Source organism: Amblyraja radiata, chromosome 5 (assembly GCF_010909765.2).
Source record: "Amblyraja radiata isolate CabotCenter1 chromosome 5, sAmbRad1.1.pri, whole genome shotgun sequence".
Classification (NCBI taxonomy): domain Eukaryota; kingdom Metazoa; phylum Chordata; class Chondrichthyes; order Rajiformes; family Rajidae; genus Amblyraja; species Amblyraja radiata.
The window spans coordinates 13,058,950-13,076,084 of record NC_045960.1 but is presented as its reverse complement, the minus strand read 5'-3'; the positions used below and the strand labels follow the sequence as shown (position 1 = coordinate 13,076,084).

Sequence of the window (17,135 nt, the reverse complement as noted above, 5' to 3'; positions counted from 1 at the left end):
CAACCGGGACCTCCAGGTTTAACCACAAAGGCAGCAGAGTATCATCAGAGACCCACACCACCCTGGCCACGCTCTCATCTCGCTACTACCCTCTGGAAGGAGGTGCAGGAGCCTGAGAACCGTGACCTTCAAGATCAAGAAGAGCTTCTTCCCAACAACCACTGCACAACAGCTCATTCCACACACCCACCATCCTGTGTGTGTAACCGTTGCCCCTCAATCTCTCCCCTTAAACCTCTGTCCTCTGGGTCTTGATTCCTCTACTCCGAGTAAAAACGGATTATTTCCTTTGCTCCATAGATGCTGCCTCACCCGCTGAGTTCCTCCAGCATTTTTGTCCACCTTAGATTTTTCCAGCATCTGCAGTTCTTTCTTAAACCGATTATAAATTTATTGTAGTCTTGATTATTGCGTATTTATCCGTGTCTTACTGTGTTTACGGGTCTGCACAGCTGCAGCAAGTGAGAATTTCATTGTGTTGGAAGGAACCGCAGGTGCTGGTTTAAACCGAAGATAGACAAAAATGCTGGAGCAGGCAGCATCTCTGGAGAGAAGGAATGGGTGACGTTCTTCAGACTGAAGAAGGGTCTCGACCCGAAACGTCACCCCAGAGATGCTGCCTGTCCCGCTGAGTTACTCCAGTATTTTGTCTCTGTCTTCAGTAAGAATTTCATTGTTCCTTTATTGGTACTTATGACAATTAAATACTCTTATCTAGTTTTACTAATCATCATCGGCGGCCATTTGAAACGATTATGACGGTCTTGCCCTCTCCATAGGGTGGTCTACTTGTGGGTCTGCAGATGTCTGTAGAGGCAGATCCACGATCCACACACCTTGGTGCAATGTGGGCAGTGGAGACTGGCGGTGGTTGGTAGTTGTTGAGCCCCCTTCTCTCTCTCTCCTTACGGTGCTGTCGCATTGTCTCTGCGACACGGCGTAGTTCCGTTTCATGACGTGCAGCTCCTTCCTGCACGGATTTCCTCCAGGGGCGCCTGTCCAGTGCAATCTGCTCCCAGCCGCTCGATGTGATGTGGAGTTTCTTCAGACTGTTCTTGATGTTGTCCTTGAAGTCCTTGTTGTCCTAGTCATAGAGTGCAGAAAGGAACTGCAGATGCTAGTTTAAATCGAAGATAGACACAGAATTCTGGAGTAATTGCGTACAGTTTTGGTCTCCTAATCTGAGGAAGGACATTCTTACCATAGAGGGAGTACAGAGAAGGTTCACCAGACTGATTCCTGGGATGTCAGGACTTTCATATGAAGAATGACTGGATAGACTCGGCTTGTACTCGCTGGAATTTAGGAGATAATTCCAGCGAGTACAAGCCGAGTCTATCCAGAGGGGGGATCTTATAGAAACTTACAAAATTCTTAAGGGGTTGGACAGGCTAGATGCAGGAAGATTGTTCCCGATGTTGGGGAGTTCCAGAACAAGGGGTCACAGTTTAAGGATAAGGGGGAAATCTTTTAGGACCAAGATGAGAAAAACATTTTTCACACAGAGAGTGGTGAATCTGTGGAATTCTCTACCACAGAAGGTAGTTGAGGCCAGTTCATTGGCTATATTTAAGAGGGAGTTAGATGTGGCCCTTGTGGCTAAAGGTATCAGGGGGTATGGAGAGAAGGCAGGTACAGGATACTGAGTTGGATGATCAGCCATGATCATATTGAATGGCGGTGCAGGCTCGAAGGGTCTAATGGCCTACTCCTGCACCTATTTTCTATGTTTCTATGCAACTCAGCGGGACAGGCAGCATCTCTGGAGAGAAGGAATGGGTAACGTTTTGGGTCGAGACCCTTCTTCAGACTGATGGTCTCAGACAGAAATCCCGAAGACAGACTGAGAACTGATGGTCTAAAGAAAGGTCTCGACCCAAAATGTCACCCATTCCTTCTCTCCAGAGTTACTCCAGCATTTTGTGTCTATCTTGCGAGTCATACAAGTGGTACAACTCTACAATTGCGACCATGGATAGTCTTTCTGTGGGCCCGATAGCACACGACAAAAAGGCATTTCACTGCACTTTGCTACACGTGACAATAAACTAAGCTGGTTGTGGCAGGAAGGTGCTTCATCTAAGATCCTATTCATTCGGGACACAGTGTGTGCCCATAGAGTGGTTTTGATTGTGTTTAAAGTTGAGCTTGTTCACCCTTGTCCTGCTGTTGACCAGCTGTGTGTCTGCCAGAGTAACACAGCACTGTCTGGCTTAGCTGCTGTCTGAGCTGTCTATAGTCACAGACGGGGCTCGCATTAAACTGTTAAAAGCTCACCGTTAATCCGTCTGGGGGGGGGGGGGGGGGGGGGGCAAACCGGAAAAGCATGGAGATTTGGATGGAACTCCAACAGTGTCCTCGCTCCTCAGGGAATGTCTGATATAGTGGGATCGAGGGGGGGGGGGGGGGGGGGGGGGACAGGCACACACATCACAAGGAGTTTAAGAAGAAGGCTCTTTTAATCTGCAATTTGAGAGGGAGAAGGTTAAATCAGAAGTGCCTGTGTTGCAGTTGAACAAAGGGGACTATGAAGGCATGAGAGAAGAGCTGGCCAAGGTCGACTGGAAAAGGATCCTGGCAGGAATTACAGTGGAACAGTAATGGCAGGAATTTCTGGGCATAATCCAGAAGACGCAGGATCATTTCATTCCAAAGAGGAAGAAAGATTCTAAGGGGAGTAAGAGGCGACTGTGGCTGACAAGGGAAGTTAGGGATGGAATAAAACTAAAAGAAAAGGTGTATAACATAGCAAAGAGTAGCAGGAAGCCAGAGGATTGGGAAACTTTCAAACAGAAGGTAAGGAAAAGGGCAATACGGGGTGAAAAGATGAAGTACGAGGGGAAGCTGGCCAAGAATATTAAGAAGGACAGTAAAAGCTTCTTTAGGTATGTTAAGAGAAAAAGATTAGTGAAGACAAATGTGGGTCCCTTGAAGTCAGAAACAGGTGAAATTATTATGGGGAACAAGGAAATGGTAGAAGAGATGAACAGGTACTTTGGTTCTGTCTTCACTAAGGAAGACACAAACAATCTCCCAGATGTACTAGAGGACAGAGGATCTAGGGAGACAGAGGAACTGAAATAAATTTGCATTAGTCGAGAAATAGTATTGGGTAGACTGATGGGACTGAAAGCTGATGAATCCCCAGGGCCTGATGGTCTGCATCCCAGGGTACTCAAGGAGGTGGCTCTAGAAATCGTGGACGCATTGGCGATCATTTTCCAATGTTCTATAGATTCAGGATCAGTTGCTGTGGATTGGAGGGTAGCTAATGTTATCCCACTTTCAAATAAGGAGCGAGAGAGAAAACGGGGAATTATAGACCAGTTAGTCTGACATCAGTGGTGGGGAAGATGCTGGAGTCAATTATTAAATAAGTAATAACAGCGCATTTAGATAGCGGTAAAAGGATTGGTCCAAGTCAGCATGGATTTATGAAGAGGAAATCCTGCTTGACTAATCTTCTGGAATTTTTTGAGGATGTGACAAGTAAAATGGATGAAGGAGAGAGAGTGAATGTAGTGTATTTGGACTTTCAGAAAGCCTTTGATAAGGTCCCACACAGGAGATTAATGGGCAAAATTAGACCACATGGTATTGGGGGTAGGGTATTGACATGGATAGAGAATTGGATGGCAGACAGGAGTAAAGAGGTCCTTCTGCAGTTGTACAGGGCCCTGGTGAGACCACATCTGGAGTATTGTGTGCAGTTTTGGTCTCCTAATTTGAGGAAGGACATCCTTGCTATTGAGGCAGTGCAGCGTAGGTTCACCAGGTTAATCCCCAGGATGGCAGGACTGTCATATGAGGAAAGATTGGAAAGACTGGGCTTGTATTCACTGGAGTTTAGAAGAATGAGAGGGGATCTTATAGAAACGTATAAAATTATAAAAGGACTGGACAAGCTAGATGCAGGATAAATGTTCTCAATGTTGGGGGAGTCCAGAACCAGGGGCCACAGTCTTAGAATAAAGGGGAGGCCATTTAAAACTGAGATGAGAACAAAACCTTTTCACCCAGAGAGTTGTGAATTTGTGGAATTCTAGGGGCTAGCGGAATCAAGGGATATGAGGAGAAGGCAGGCACGGATTATTGATTGTGGATGATCAGCCATGATTACAATGAATGGCGGTGCAGGCTCAAAGGGCCAAATGGCCTCCTCCTGCACCTATTTTCTATGTTTCTATGAACCAAAACGTCACCCATTCCTTCTCTCCAGAGACGCTGCCTGTCCCGCTGAGTTACTCCAGCAATTCGTGTCTGTCTTGAGTTTAAGAGGCCCCCGTATCCATGTGCCTATCTAAAAGTCCTTGAAACGCCACTATCGTATCTGCCTCCTTACAGCACCCCTGGCAGCACGTCCCAGGCATTCATTCCTTTGGACTTCAGATACAGCGCAGAAACAGGTCCTCTGGCCCACCAAGACCGTGCCGACCAGCGGTTACCCCGTACACTAACACTATCCTACACACTAGGAACAATTCAACAATTTTACCGAAGGCAATTAATCTCCAAACCTAAGATGGACAGAAGTTGGAGTAACTCAGCGGGTTCAGGCGGCATCTCTGGGGAAAAGGAATAGAAACATAGAAAATAGGTGCAGGAGTAGGCCATTCGGCCCTTCGAGCCTGCACTGCCATTCAATATGATCATGGCTGATCATCCAAATCCCATACCTGCCTTCTCTCCATACCCCCTGATCCCTTTAGCCACAAGGGCCACATCTAACTCCCTCTTAAATCCAGCTAATGAACTGGCCTCAACTACCTTCTGTGGCAGAGAATTCCACAGATTCACCACTCTCTGTGTAAAAAATGATTTTCTCATCTCGGTCCTAAAAGACCTCCCTCTTATCCTTAAACTGTGACCCCTTGTTCTGGACTTCCCCAACATCGGGAACAATCTTCCTGCATCTAGACTGTCCAACCCCTTAAGAATTTTGTAAGTTTCTATAAGATCCCCCCTCAATCTTCTAAATTCTAGCGAGTACAAGCCGAGTCTATCCAGTCTTTCTTCATATGAAAGTCCTGCCATCCCAGGAATCAGTCTGGTGAACCTTCTCTGTACTCCCTCTATGGCAAGAATGTCTTTCCTCAGATTAGGAGACCAAAACTGTACGCAATACTCCAGGTGTGGTCTCACCAAGACCCTGTACAACTGCAGTAGAACCTCCCTGCTCTTATACTCAAATCCTTTTGCTATGAATGCTAACATGCCATTCGCTTTCTTCACTGCCTGCTGCACCTGCATGCCTACTTTCAATGACTGGTGTACCATGACACCCAGGTCTCGTTGCATCTCCCCTTTTCCTAATCAGCCACCATTCAGATAATAGTCTACTTTCCTGTTTTTGCCACCAAAGTGGATAACCTCACATTTATCCACATTATACTGCATCTGCCATACATTTGCCCACTCACCCAACCTATCCAAGTCACCTTGCAGCCTCCAAGCATCCTCCTCACAGCTAACACTGCCCCCCAGCTTCATGTCATCCGAAAACGTGGAGAGTTAGCAAATGGGTGACGTTTCCGGGTCAAAACCCTTCTTCATACAAGTATAAACCTCCAAACCTGCACATACTTGGGGTGTGGGGGCGAAACCGGAGCAAACCCACGCGGTCACGAGGGAGAACGTGCAAACTCCCTGCAGACAGCACCCATAGTCGGGATCGAACCAGGGTCCCTGGCGCTGCAAGGCAGCAACTCTACCGCTGTGCCACCATGCTGCCGATTAGATTGGATTGGTGGGTTTCAGCTACAGGGAGAGGGTGGATAGGCTTGGATTGTTTTATCTGGAACGTTGGAGGCTGAGGGAGACTTGATAGTCCATAAGAGCCATAGATGGAGTAGGCAGTCAGAACCTTTTTCCCATCGTGGAACTGTGCAACACTAGAGGGCATAGCTTTAAGGTGAGAGAGGGGAAAGTCTAATGGAGTTGTGCTGGCAAGTGGTGGTGGTGGAGGCAGATACGATAGTGGTGTTAGAGGCTTTTAGACAGGCATATGGATGTGCAGCAAATGGAGGGATATGGATCACATGTAGGCAGATGTACTATAACAACTGCAGGAGATGCAACACCTGTCCCTTTACCTCCCCCCTCGACTCCATCCAATGTCCCCGACAGTCTTTCCAGGTGAGGCAGAGGTTCACTTGCACCTCCTCCAACCTCATCTACTGTATCCGCTGTTCCAGGTGTGAACTCCTGTACATCGGCGAGACCAAGTGCAGGCTCGGCGATCGTTTCCCTGAACACCTCCGCTCAGTCCACCTTAACGCACCTGATCTCCCGGTTGCTCAGCATTTCAACTCCCCCTCCCATTCCCAATCTGACCTTTCTGTCCTGGGCCTCCTCCATTGTCAGAGTGAGGCCCAGCGCAAATTGGAGGAACAGCACCTCATATTTCGCTTGGGCAGCGTACACCCCAGCGGTATGAACATTGACTTCTCCAACTTCAGATAGCCCTTGCTTTCTCTCTCCATCCCCTCCACCTTCCCAGTTCTCCCACCAGTCTCGCTGTCTCCGACTACATTCTATCTCTGTCCCGCCCACTCCCCTGACATCAGTCTGAAGAAGGGTCTCGACCTGAAATGTCCTTCTCTCCAGCGGTGCTGCCTATCCCGCTGAGTTACTCCAGCATTTTGTGTCTACCTTCGATTTCACCAGATTCTGCAGTTCTTTCCTAAACTAAACGATGTTCTCCAAATATGCTGCCTGACCCGCATCTGCAGTTTAGACTTTCCTTTAGACTGCAGCCCATTGACCAGCAATCCCCGTACACTGGTGCTATCCAACACACTAGGAACAATTTACAATTTGCAGAAGCCAATTAACCTACAAACCTGAGTGTGGCAGGAAGCCTGGGCACTTGGAGAAAACCCACGTGGTCCCAGGGACCGCAATGACTGGATAGCACGCAACAAAAGCTTTTCACTGTACCTCGGTACATGTGACAATAAACTAAACTGAAACTGAGGGAGAACGTACAAACTCCATACAGACAGCACCCGTCGTCAGGGTGGAACACGGGTCTCTGTCGCTGTGTGGCGGCAACTCTACCGCTGCTCCACTGTGCCGCCCAGATTCCGTGTCTGACCCACCGAGCTACTGAAGAGTCCCAGCCCAAAACGTCACCTGTCCATGTTCTCCAGGGATGCTGCCTGACCTGCTGAGTTACTCCCGCACTTTGTGATTTGCTCAAGATTGCAGCATCTGCAGTTCCTGGTGCCACCACACCAACATGGCAGGCAAGGGTCACCGCCAAGAGCCTGCGATCCCGGTTTCAGCACACCCAGGATCACCGGAATAGGAGCTGGCTGAGGATGAACAAAAGGTTCATGGCTCCTGAGGTGATGTTACAGAGCTGTACAAAATCATGAGATGAATAGATGAGTAGATGCAGAGTCTCTTGCCCAGAACTAGAGGACATGGGTTTATGGGTGAGGGGGGGAAAGATTTAATAGGAGCCTGCGGGGCAAATTTTTTTACATTAGATTAGATTAGATTAGATTAGATTATACCTTTAATAATCCTTTTCAGGAAATTACAGTGCCACGACAGCTTCAAGACAGACATAACACCACACATTTCCTCAAATGGCTTCCATACTTAACAAGTTAAAATACAAGTTAAAATACAAGTTAAAATACAATTAATTAAAAAAAAAAAAAAAGTGCAGTTATTTATGCGCATTATATAACCTTATAGCAGCTGGTAAACAGGACTTCCTATGTCTCTCAGTTTTGCACATTGGTGCAATCAGCCTCTGACTGAAGATGCTGCTCTTGATCACCTTCAGGGCATGGAGTGGGTGAGTGGAGTTGGTCATTATTGAACCCAGTTTGTTCAGAGTTCTGGCCTCTGCCACCTGCTGGACCGTTCGTTGCTCAGCCCCGACCACTGAGCCGGCCTTCCTGATTAGCTTGTCCAGTCTGTTTTTATCCGCTATACGGGCACCATCTCCCCAACAGGCCACAGCAAAAAACAGAGCACTGGCCACCACTGAATGGTAGACACTGCACAGTAGGGGTTGGCAGATGTTAAATGACCTCAGCCTCCTTAAAAAATACAGTCGGCTTTGTCCCTTCCTGTACACCGCCTCCATATGACACTTCCAGTTCAGCTCACTGTCAAGCTGCACCCCAAGGTACCTGTGGTTAGCGACCACCTCCACCTCAGTGCCCTTAATGGTGATCGGCGTTGCTTGAGTCCTCCTCCTCCCCCTCCTGAAGTCCACCACTATCTCCTTTGTTTTTTTGGTGTTAAGATGGAGGTTATTGTGTGCACTCCACTCCACAAAGTTACTTATTATGTCTCTATACTCCTCCTCATTGCCCCCTTTAATGAGGCCGACAACAGCTGTATCATCCGAAAACTTCTGCAAAAGGGTGGTGGATGCATGGAACGAGCTGCTGGAGGAGGTAGTTGAGGCAGATACTATTGTAACATTTAGGAAACATTTAGACAGGTACATGGATAGGACAGCATAGGTTTACAAGGTTAATTCTCGGGATGGCGGGACTGTCATATGCTGAGAGATTGGAGCAGCTGGGCTTATACACTCTGGAGTTTAGAAGGATGAGAGGGCATCTCATTGAAACATATAAGATTGTTAAGGGTTTGGACACGCTAGAGGCAGGAAACATGTTCCCGATGTTGGGGGAGTCCAGAACCAGGGGCCACAGTTTAAGAATAAGGGGTAAGCCATTTAGAACGGAGACGAGGACACACTTTTTCTCACAGAGAGTGGTGAGTCTGTGGAATTCTCTGCCTCAGAGGGCGGTGGAGGCGGGTTCTCTGGATGCTTTCAAGAGAGAGCTAGATAGGGCTCTTAAAGATAACGGAGTCAGGGGATATGGGGAGAAGGCAGGAACGGGGTACTGATTGGGGATGATCAGCCATAATCACATTGAATGGCGGTGCTGGCTCAAAGGGCCAAATGGCCTACTCCTGCACCTATTGTCTATTGTCTATTGTCAGGTTTAGAGGGATGAGGGCCAAACGCAGGACATTGGGACTAGTCTAGATGCAGGCAAGTTGGGCTGAAGGGCCTGTTTCCACGCTGTATGGCTCTATGACATTTGCGTAGGAAGGAACTGCAGATGCTGGTTTACACCGAAGACAGGTCTTGACCCAAAACGTCACCCATTCCTTCTCCCCAGGGATGCTGCTTGCCTGACCCACTGAATTACTCCAGCATTTCGTGTCTATCTGCTGTGACTTCTGCTGTAGGTTGCTGAGCTATAGCGGGGGGGAGATCTCAGGAGTACAAGAAGCCTGAGGATCAAAGAGTTCCCTAAATGGGTGTGAAATGGCCATCAACATGAACCTTAATCACATTTGAGATGTTGTGTTGGCCCGAGCAGTGCTCGATCTCTCTCCCTTTCTAATGTAAACTCCGTCGATGGGTTTAGAGCAGATGCAACCAAATTTTATTATTCATTTCATTAAATAGTCTCACTGTAGTGAGATTAACTTTCTTAAACTGTGGTACCAGGAACTGCACATGTTGGACTATCGAGTAAAAACACTCAAGTCGCTGAAGGAACACAGTGGGTTGGTGGTGGGCTATGGACCTAGTGCGGGCAGGTGGGACTAGTGGAGCTGGGACATGTTGGGCAAGTTGGGCCGAAGGGCCTGTTTCCACACTGTATCACTCTATGACTCTATACAAGCAGAGATTAGTTTATCGGCATCATGCTCGGCACAGATATTGGGGCCGAAGGGCCTGCTCCTGTGCTGTACTGTTCTACGTTCTGTTAGGCGAGTGCTGTGGGATTGTCTGGTCATGAGATCATCCGCATCCTGCAGTAACTACACAGGTGGACCCAGCACTGAGCTACCCCAGGGGAAGCCAACCCTGCTACAGTGAAGCAGGAGAAGGGAGCAGGGGGCAGCAGTGCAGCAAATCCACTGCATCGCCAGTCATGCAGGCAATGCCTGGTGAACTGCACATCCCGCAGGACAACCCACTATTGCAAATCCAGAGTCTGGCACCCACTGACAAACCACCCAAGACCGCAATAAACTGCAGAGAGTTGTGGATGTAGCCCAGTCCGTCACACACAGACCAGACTCCCCTCCATCGACTCCATCTACACTTCACGCTGCCTCGGGAAAGCAGCCGACACAATCAAAGACTTGTCCCACCCCAGTCATTCCTTCTTCTCCCCGCTCCCGTCCGGCAGAAGGTACAGAAGCTTGAAAGCGCGCACCACCAGACTCAGGAACAGCTTCTTCATCTTAGCTAGTTTAGTTAGAGATACAACACGCAAACAGGCCCTTCGGCCCATCGAGTCCGCGCCGACCGGTGATCGCCCGGTGCACTAGTTGTATCCTCCACACTTGGGACAATTTACAGAAGCCAATTAACCTACAAACCTGCACGTCTTTGTGGAGTGTGGGAGGAAACCCGAGCACCTGGAGGAAACCACGTGGTCACACGGAGAACACACAGACAGCACCCGCAGTCAGGATCGAACCTGGGTCTCTGGCGCTGTAAGGCAGCAACTCTAGCGCTGCACCACCGAACCGGTCAGGTATTAGGCTTCTGAACGGCCCTTCCATAAGCTAGGGTACTGTCCGATTCACCTCTACCCCATTGCGGACATTGGACTTTGTCCGTGGAACTGGTGCGCTACAATGCTGAGAACTATATGCTGCACTCTGTATCTTCCCCTTTGCTCTGCCTATTGTACTTGAGTTTGACTTGATTGTATCTATGTATGGTATAACTGATGTGTCTGGAGAGCATGCAGAACAAAACTCTTCACTGTACCTCGGTACACGTGACAATAATAAACCTAGCGACTGCTAGCTATGGGTCTCACCCCACCGGGAGTCAACAGTGACTGGCATTGGCCCTGTACCTGCATAGACAGCAGAGAGGTGGGGACGTAAGCCCCCCCCCCTCACAGATCAACTCCAACTACACTTCACTCTGCCTCGGGAAAGCAGCCGCCATAATCAAGGACCACTCACACCTGCTTATTCCTCCTTCTCCCCAATCCTGTCGGGCTGAATATGCCAAAGCTTGAAAGCACGAACTACCAGATTCAAGATGGGCTTCTTCCTTGCTGTGATCGGACTACTGAATGGACCTCCTAAAAGCTGAGGATGTATTCTCGATCTTCCAATCGCTCTCGTTGCACTTTTTTTAATCTGCACTTTCTATAACGCTCTGGCATTTTCCTCTTTGCACCAGCTGTTGTGCTTGTGCACGGCTTGATTGTACTCACCTACAGAGCTATTTGACTGGGAGCTTTTCACTGGATTTCTTCCCCGCTGTTATCAGGCAATTGAACCATCCCCTCAACATCTAGAGTGTGGCCCAGACCTCCCATCTACCTCATTGGAGACAGACACGAAAAGCCGGAGTAACTCAGCGGGACAGGCAGCAACGCTGGAGAGAAGGATTGGATGACGTTTCGGGTCGAGACCCTTCTTCAGACGAAACGTCACCCATTCCTTCTCTCCAAAGATGATGCCTGTCCCACTGTCCATGTCTAAAATCTGTGGTACACAAAAGTGCTGGAGAAACTCAGCGGGTGCAGCAGCATCTATGGAGCGAAGGAAATAGGCAACGTTTCGGGCCGAAACCCTCCTCTAAGGTCTGTAGAACTGGATTAAAATAAAATCGAAGCATTCCTTCCACCTCTTCTGTTTGACTACCTGAGAAAGGGTCTGACTCTCAGTCTGTAGAAGGGTCTCGACCAGAAACGTCACCCATTCCTTCTTATCCAGAGATGCTGCCTGTCCCGCTGAGTTACTCCAGCTATGTGTGTCTATCTTCGGTTTAAACCAGCATCTGCAGTTACCTCATTGGACACCTTTGAGCTATCTTTAATGGGACTTTATCTTGCATTAAATGTTGTGCCCTTTGTCTTTATCTGTACACTGTGAACGATGACTAACTATAGTCATGTACAGGTCCACCACTGATTTTCTGGCACCCTTGGTTCCAGGGTCTTTCTGGATTATCCGTTTTGCCTCCGAGAGGAGTCCAACCGTACCAGAATGGTTGGCCTAGGCAGCCGGATACCAACCCACAAAGTTGGCTATGGGAACGGATCTGCCAGATTAGGCTTTATCTTGGAGTACCAGAGCCCCGGTCGCAGGGGGGGAAATTAAACCTGTTCATCGGCCGCCCATGTCTCGATGAGGTTGAGATTGGTAGCCTCACCTGTCATAGGCGCCACATTTTTGGGGGACTTGCGGGGTTGGGGGGGATTTCAAGAGCGCTCTCGTAATTTTGTTTAAATTAAAGGAGGTGCCAGATCATCAGTTGCCAGTTGTTTTGAAGTTGGACACAAAAATGCTGGAGTAACTCAGCGGGACAGGCAGCATCTCTGGAGAGAAGGAATGGGTGACGTTTCGGGTCGAGACCCTTCTTCAGATCGCGCAACAAACGTTTTTAACTGTACCTCGCCACACGTGACGATAAACCTAAACCAATAACACCTGACAACGATAAACAAGTGGAAAAAAACCCAGTAGAAACGGAACAAAATCAAGAAATTAGTTTTATATTTATTTTTTTTCCACCCAATTTATAAAAACCCGCAAAGATGAAGGACTTTGCCTCTATCTGTCGGCCGAGAGCAAAGCCCAGCATTTGAGGTGCTGTATATGGACGGAGCGAGCCACGGCTGCAGAGGATGAAGCAGGCGTTCAAGCAATGCACAGTAGGGAGATGGGAGCAGCTGCCGCCCACACGCTGGTCCACACTCACAATGGAGAGGCCCCGGGCGGCAGGGTCACCCGGGGGGGGGGGGAGTCGCATCTCCTCTCATTTCTTCCGGCCTCTGGCAGGCTTGGCAAAGAGCGAGGGGTCCATCTGTTCCCTGGACAGGCCCCTGACGGAGAACAGCCTGGCGGCACGGTCCTGCAGGGTGCCTCCACACTTCAAGCCCAGGCCCAGCAGCTCGTTCTTCAACCGCTCCAGCCCCAGGCCCTCCAGCTCCTCGGCCGAGTCACACGCTGTCCAGTCCTCCAGCCCTGCAGCCTGTGGGAGCGGTGGGGAGAGGGAGAGGGAGAGGGTGAGGTCAGATTCATCAAGGGAACAGGTGCTAACAATGTGCAGATCTCTTCGATCTCCACCAGAGGGCAGTGGATATCAAGCATAGAACTCAAGGGGTCAGGCAGCATCTCTGGAGAAAATGGTTAGATGATGTTTTGGGTCAGAACCTTTCTTCGGACTCATTGCAGTAGAAAAATAAGACCCCCCCCCCCCCCCACACACACTCTGCCCACTACAAGAAGGCTCCCGGCCCTTTAAGAATAAGGAGTAAGGCATTTAGAACAGAGACAAGGAGACACTTTTTCACACAGAGAGTTGTGAGTCTGTGGAATTCTCTGCCTCAGAGGCAGGTTCTCTGGATGCTTTCAAGAGAGAGCTAGATAGGGCTCTTAATAAATAGCGGAGTCAGGGCATATGGGGAGAAGGTAGGAACGGGGTACTGATTGGGGATGATCAGCCATGATCACATTGAATGGCGGTGCTGGCTCGAAGGGCCGAATGGCCTACTCCTGGCACCTACTGTCTATTGACCCAAAACGTCACCTATTCATTTCCTCCAGAGACGCTACCTGACCTGCTGAGTTACTCCAGCACTTTGTGTTTATCTTTGGTATAAACCAGCATCTGCAGTTTCTTTTTTTTTTGCACGTTCCCCTTTCCCACAATGACCATTCTGTTCTGGGCCTCCTCTATTGCCAGAGTGAAGCCACACGCAAACTGGAGGAACAGCAGCTCATGTTCTGCTTGGGTAGCTGACAACCCAACGGTGTGAACGCTGAATCCTACAATTTTAAGTAAAATCCTCCACCCCCCCCCCCCCCCCCACCCTAGCATTCATTTCTCCCCCAAATTGCCCACCCCTCAGCTCCTTCCGTCTCCTTCATACACCCCCCCCCCCCCCCCCCCCTTCTCCCTGCTCCCTTCTCCCATCCAGCAAGAGGTACTGAAGTTTGAAAACACACACCTTCAGATTCATGGACAGTTTTTTCCCAGCTGTTATCAGGCAACTGAACCATCCTCTCACCAACATGAGAGTGGTCCTGACCTCCCATCTTCCTCACTGGAGACCTGCTGCGAACTATCTTTAATCAGACTTTACTGTACTCTATCTTGCGCTAAGCTTTGTACCTTTTATCCTGTATTTGCACACTATAGATAGCTTGATTGCAATCACGGTGCACGTGACAATAATAAACTAAACAAACCCAATTCCCCCTGTCTCCCCTCCCTCCCCTGACCCTTTCTAGCGAATGTGGTGGGAGACATCGTTTCGGGTCGGGACCCCTTCTTCAGACAGTACAAGTTTGCTTGGTATGAGCTGCCCCCTGGTGGAGATGGGAGAGATCGCTCTCCATCGTCACCCTGAATCTACTGCACTTGGCCCCTGGACACCACTCGAGGACAGCTCGCTCACTACATTCAAAATTAGAGGAACAGCACCTCATGTTTTGCTTGGGCAGCTCACACCACAGCGGTATGAACGTTGACTTCTCTAAATTCAAGTAACCCTTGCTTTTCCTCTCTCTCCATCCCTCCCCCTTCCCAGTTTTCCGACCAGTCTGACTGTCCCTGACAATATTTCATCTGTTTGCTTTGTTGTTACCTTCTCCCAGCTAACAATGATCCACTCTACACTTTCCTTGATCCGCATCCCCTTTGTCCTGTTTTCACACCTTACAGTTCCTTATCTATTTATCTCCCTCTCCCCTGACATCAGTCTGAAGAAGGGTCTCGACCCCGAAACGTCACCCATTCCTTCTCTCCAGAGATGCTGCCCGTCCCGCTGAGTTACTCCAGCATTTTGTGTCTATCTTCGGTTTAAACCAGCATCTGCAGTTCCTTCCTGCACATATTTAACAGTCAGAAAAAATGGGCATCCATTGATTAACAAACAGTTTACCGGTTTGCATAGGTTTACCAGAATGATGTAGAAACAAGGAACTGCAGATGCTGGTGTACAAAACAAAGACACAAAGTGCCGGAGTAATTCAGTGAGTCAGGCAGCTTCTCTGGAGAACATGGGTACGTGACGTTTTTGGTCAGGACCCTTCTTCACACATCACAATGGTCTGAGGGAGGGTCCTGAACCGAAATGTCACCTATTCATGTGTTGGAAGGAACTGCAGATGCTGGTTTAAACCGAAGATAGGCCCAAAATGCTGGAGTAACTCAGCGGGACAGGCAGCATCTCTGGAGAGAAGGAATGGGTGACGTTTCGGCTCGAGACTTCCAGTCTGATGAAGGGTCTCATCCCGAAACGTCACCCATTCCTTCTCTCCAGAGATGCTGCCTGCCCCGCTGAGTTACTCCAGCTTTTTGTGTCACCTATTCATGTTCTCCAGAGATGCTGCATGACCTGCTGAGTTAACCCAGTACTGTGTGTCTTTGTTTTACCAGAATGATGCCTTGATTAGATGGTATAAGCTACTGGGAGAGGCTAGAGATAATCAAATTGTTTTCTCTGTAATGTCGGAGGTTGAGGGGAGAGCTGATAGAAGTGTATAAAATTATGAAAGGTATAGATAGGGTAGATGGTCAGAATCTATTTGCAAGGATGGAGAAATCTAAGATTACAGGGCATACCTTTAAGGTGTGAGGGGAAACGTTTAAAGGAGATGTGTATGGGAGAAGTTTTATTTGTACATAGGGAGAGGTGAGTGCCTGGAACACACTGCCGGAGATGGTTGCGGAGCCAGATACTAAGAGAACTTTGGATAAAAGGTCCGAGGGGCAGCTTTTTCCACACAGAAGATGATGGGTGTATGGAACGAGCTGTCAGAGGAGGTAGTTGAGGCAGGCACTAAAGCAGCTTTAATATACATTTGGGCAGGTATATGAATACGAAAGGTTTTGCTGGCAATTGGGACTATCTTCGATGGGGCACCTTGGTCAGCAAGTATGAGTTGGGCCAAAGGTGTCTGTTTCCGTGCTGTACGACTCTGGGGAAAAACAAAAATGAGGAAAAGCCAGTTGCCATTCACTGTTAGACCAGCAGCTTGGTGGCAAAGTGTGGGATTTTCTCGTCTCTTTTAGGACTAATTTTTTTTTAAAGTAAATCATTCCTCCCCACCTCACAATAGTAAGTGTGCTCACAGCTTCTAACTTTCACCTGGTCAAGTATAACAGACAGAGCAAAGGGAAATGTCCAGAGTGCAGAATATAGTTATCTGGGAAGGGGGGAGTGGATTGTAATCCTGGGAGTCAGTGTGGTCCTACCAGGGGGTCTTACTTTCTGTGCCCTGGAGGTCGGCTGCGGGAGGTGCTCCTGGTGAACAAGGGCTGAAGAGGGTCGTGCGAGGAGAGTCAGGACAGCTCGCTGGACAACCGGGGTGGAGGGGACGGCTGCAAGGGGCCTTTGTGAACAGCTGCAACTGGGACTGTAACATAGCACCAAAATGGTGCCTGTTGTGTATGAACAAGTGGGCTCTTCTGTTCATTCTTCATTCGGTACTGACCGAGGGGGATTGCACTTATGTACAGGAATAGTCTTGCTGAGCTGTATGCAACAAATCCATTTCACTGCACCCAGCACACGTGACAATAAAATATACCACTGATATGGGGTGAAAGGGCCCATTTACATGATGTATCTCCCCATGTCAAGACATTCCCGAAGCACATGCGATGTAATCCTTGGATTAGAGGCTATGAGCTACAGGGAGAGGTCGGACAGTCTTGGATTCTGTTCTCTGGAATGCCAGAGGATGCGGGGATACCTGACAGAGGGTATGAAATATAGATAGGGTAGACAGTCAGAATCATCTTACCGGGATAGGAAAAAAATTAAACACTAGAGGGCATAGCTTTAAGTCGAGAGGGGTAAAGTTTAAAGTGAATGCGCGGGACTAGTTTTTTTTTGCACAGAATGGTGGGTGCCTGGAACGCATTGCCAGGGGTGGTGGTGGAGGTAGATATGATAGTGGCGTTTAAGACTTTTCAATTGGCACGTGGATATGCAGGAGGGATATGGATCACATGCAGGCAGATAAGAGTAGCCTTGGCCTCGTGTTCAGTACAAACATTGTGGGCCGAAGGGCCTGTTTTGTTTAGAGATACAGCGCGGAAACAGGCCCTTCGGCCCACTGAGTCCACACCGACCAGCGATCCCCGCACACTA

General features: G+C 48.8%; 1 protein-coding gene across 2 annotated transcripts in view; it reads right to left on the bottom strand.

Moving 5' to 3' along the window:
• Positions 1-12,508: 12,508 nt before the first annotated feature.
• Positions 12,509-17,135, bottom strand: part of sde2 (SDE2 telomere maintenance homolog) — a 46,414-nt gene continuing 41,787 nt past the window's right edge. For both annotated transcript variants that reach the window (XM_033020632.1, XM_033020633.1), the window contains one exon: positions 12,509-13,003. In XM_033020632.1, coding sequence (XP_032876523.1) covers positions 12,788-13,003 — 216 coding nt within the window. In that variant the 3' untranslated portion in view covers positions 12,509-12,787. The remainder of the gene's footprint in view (positions 13,004-17,135) is intronic.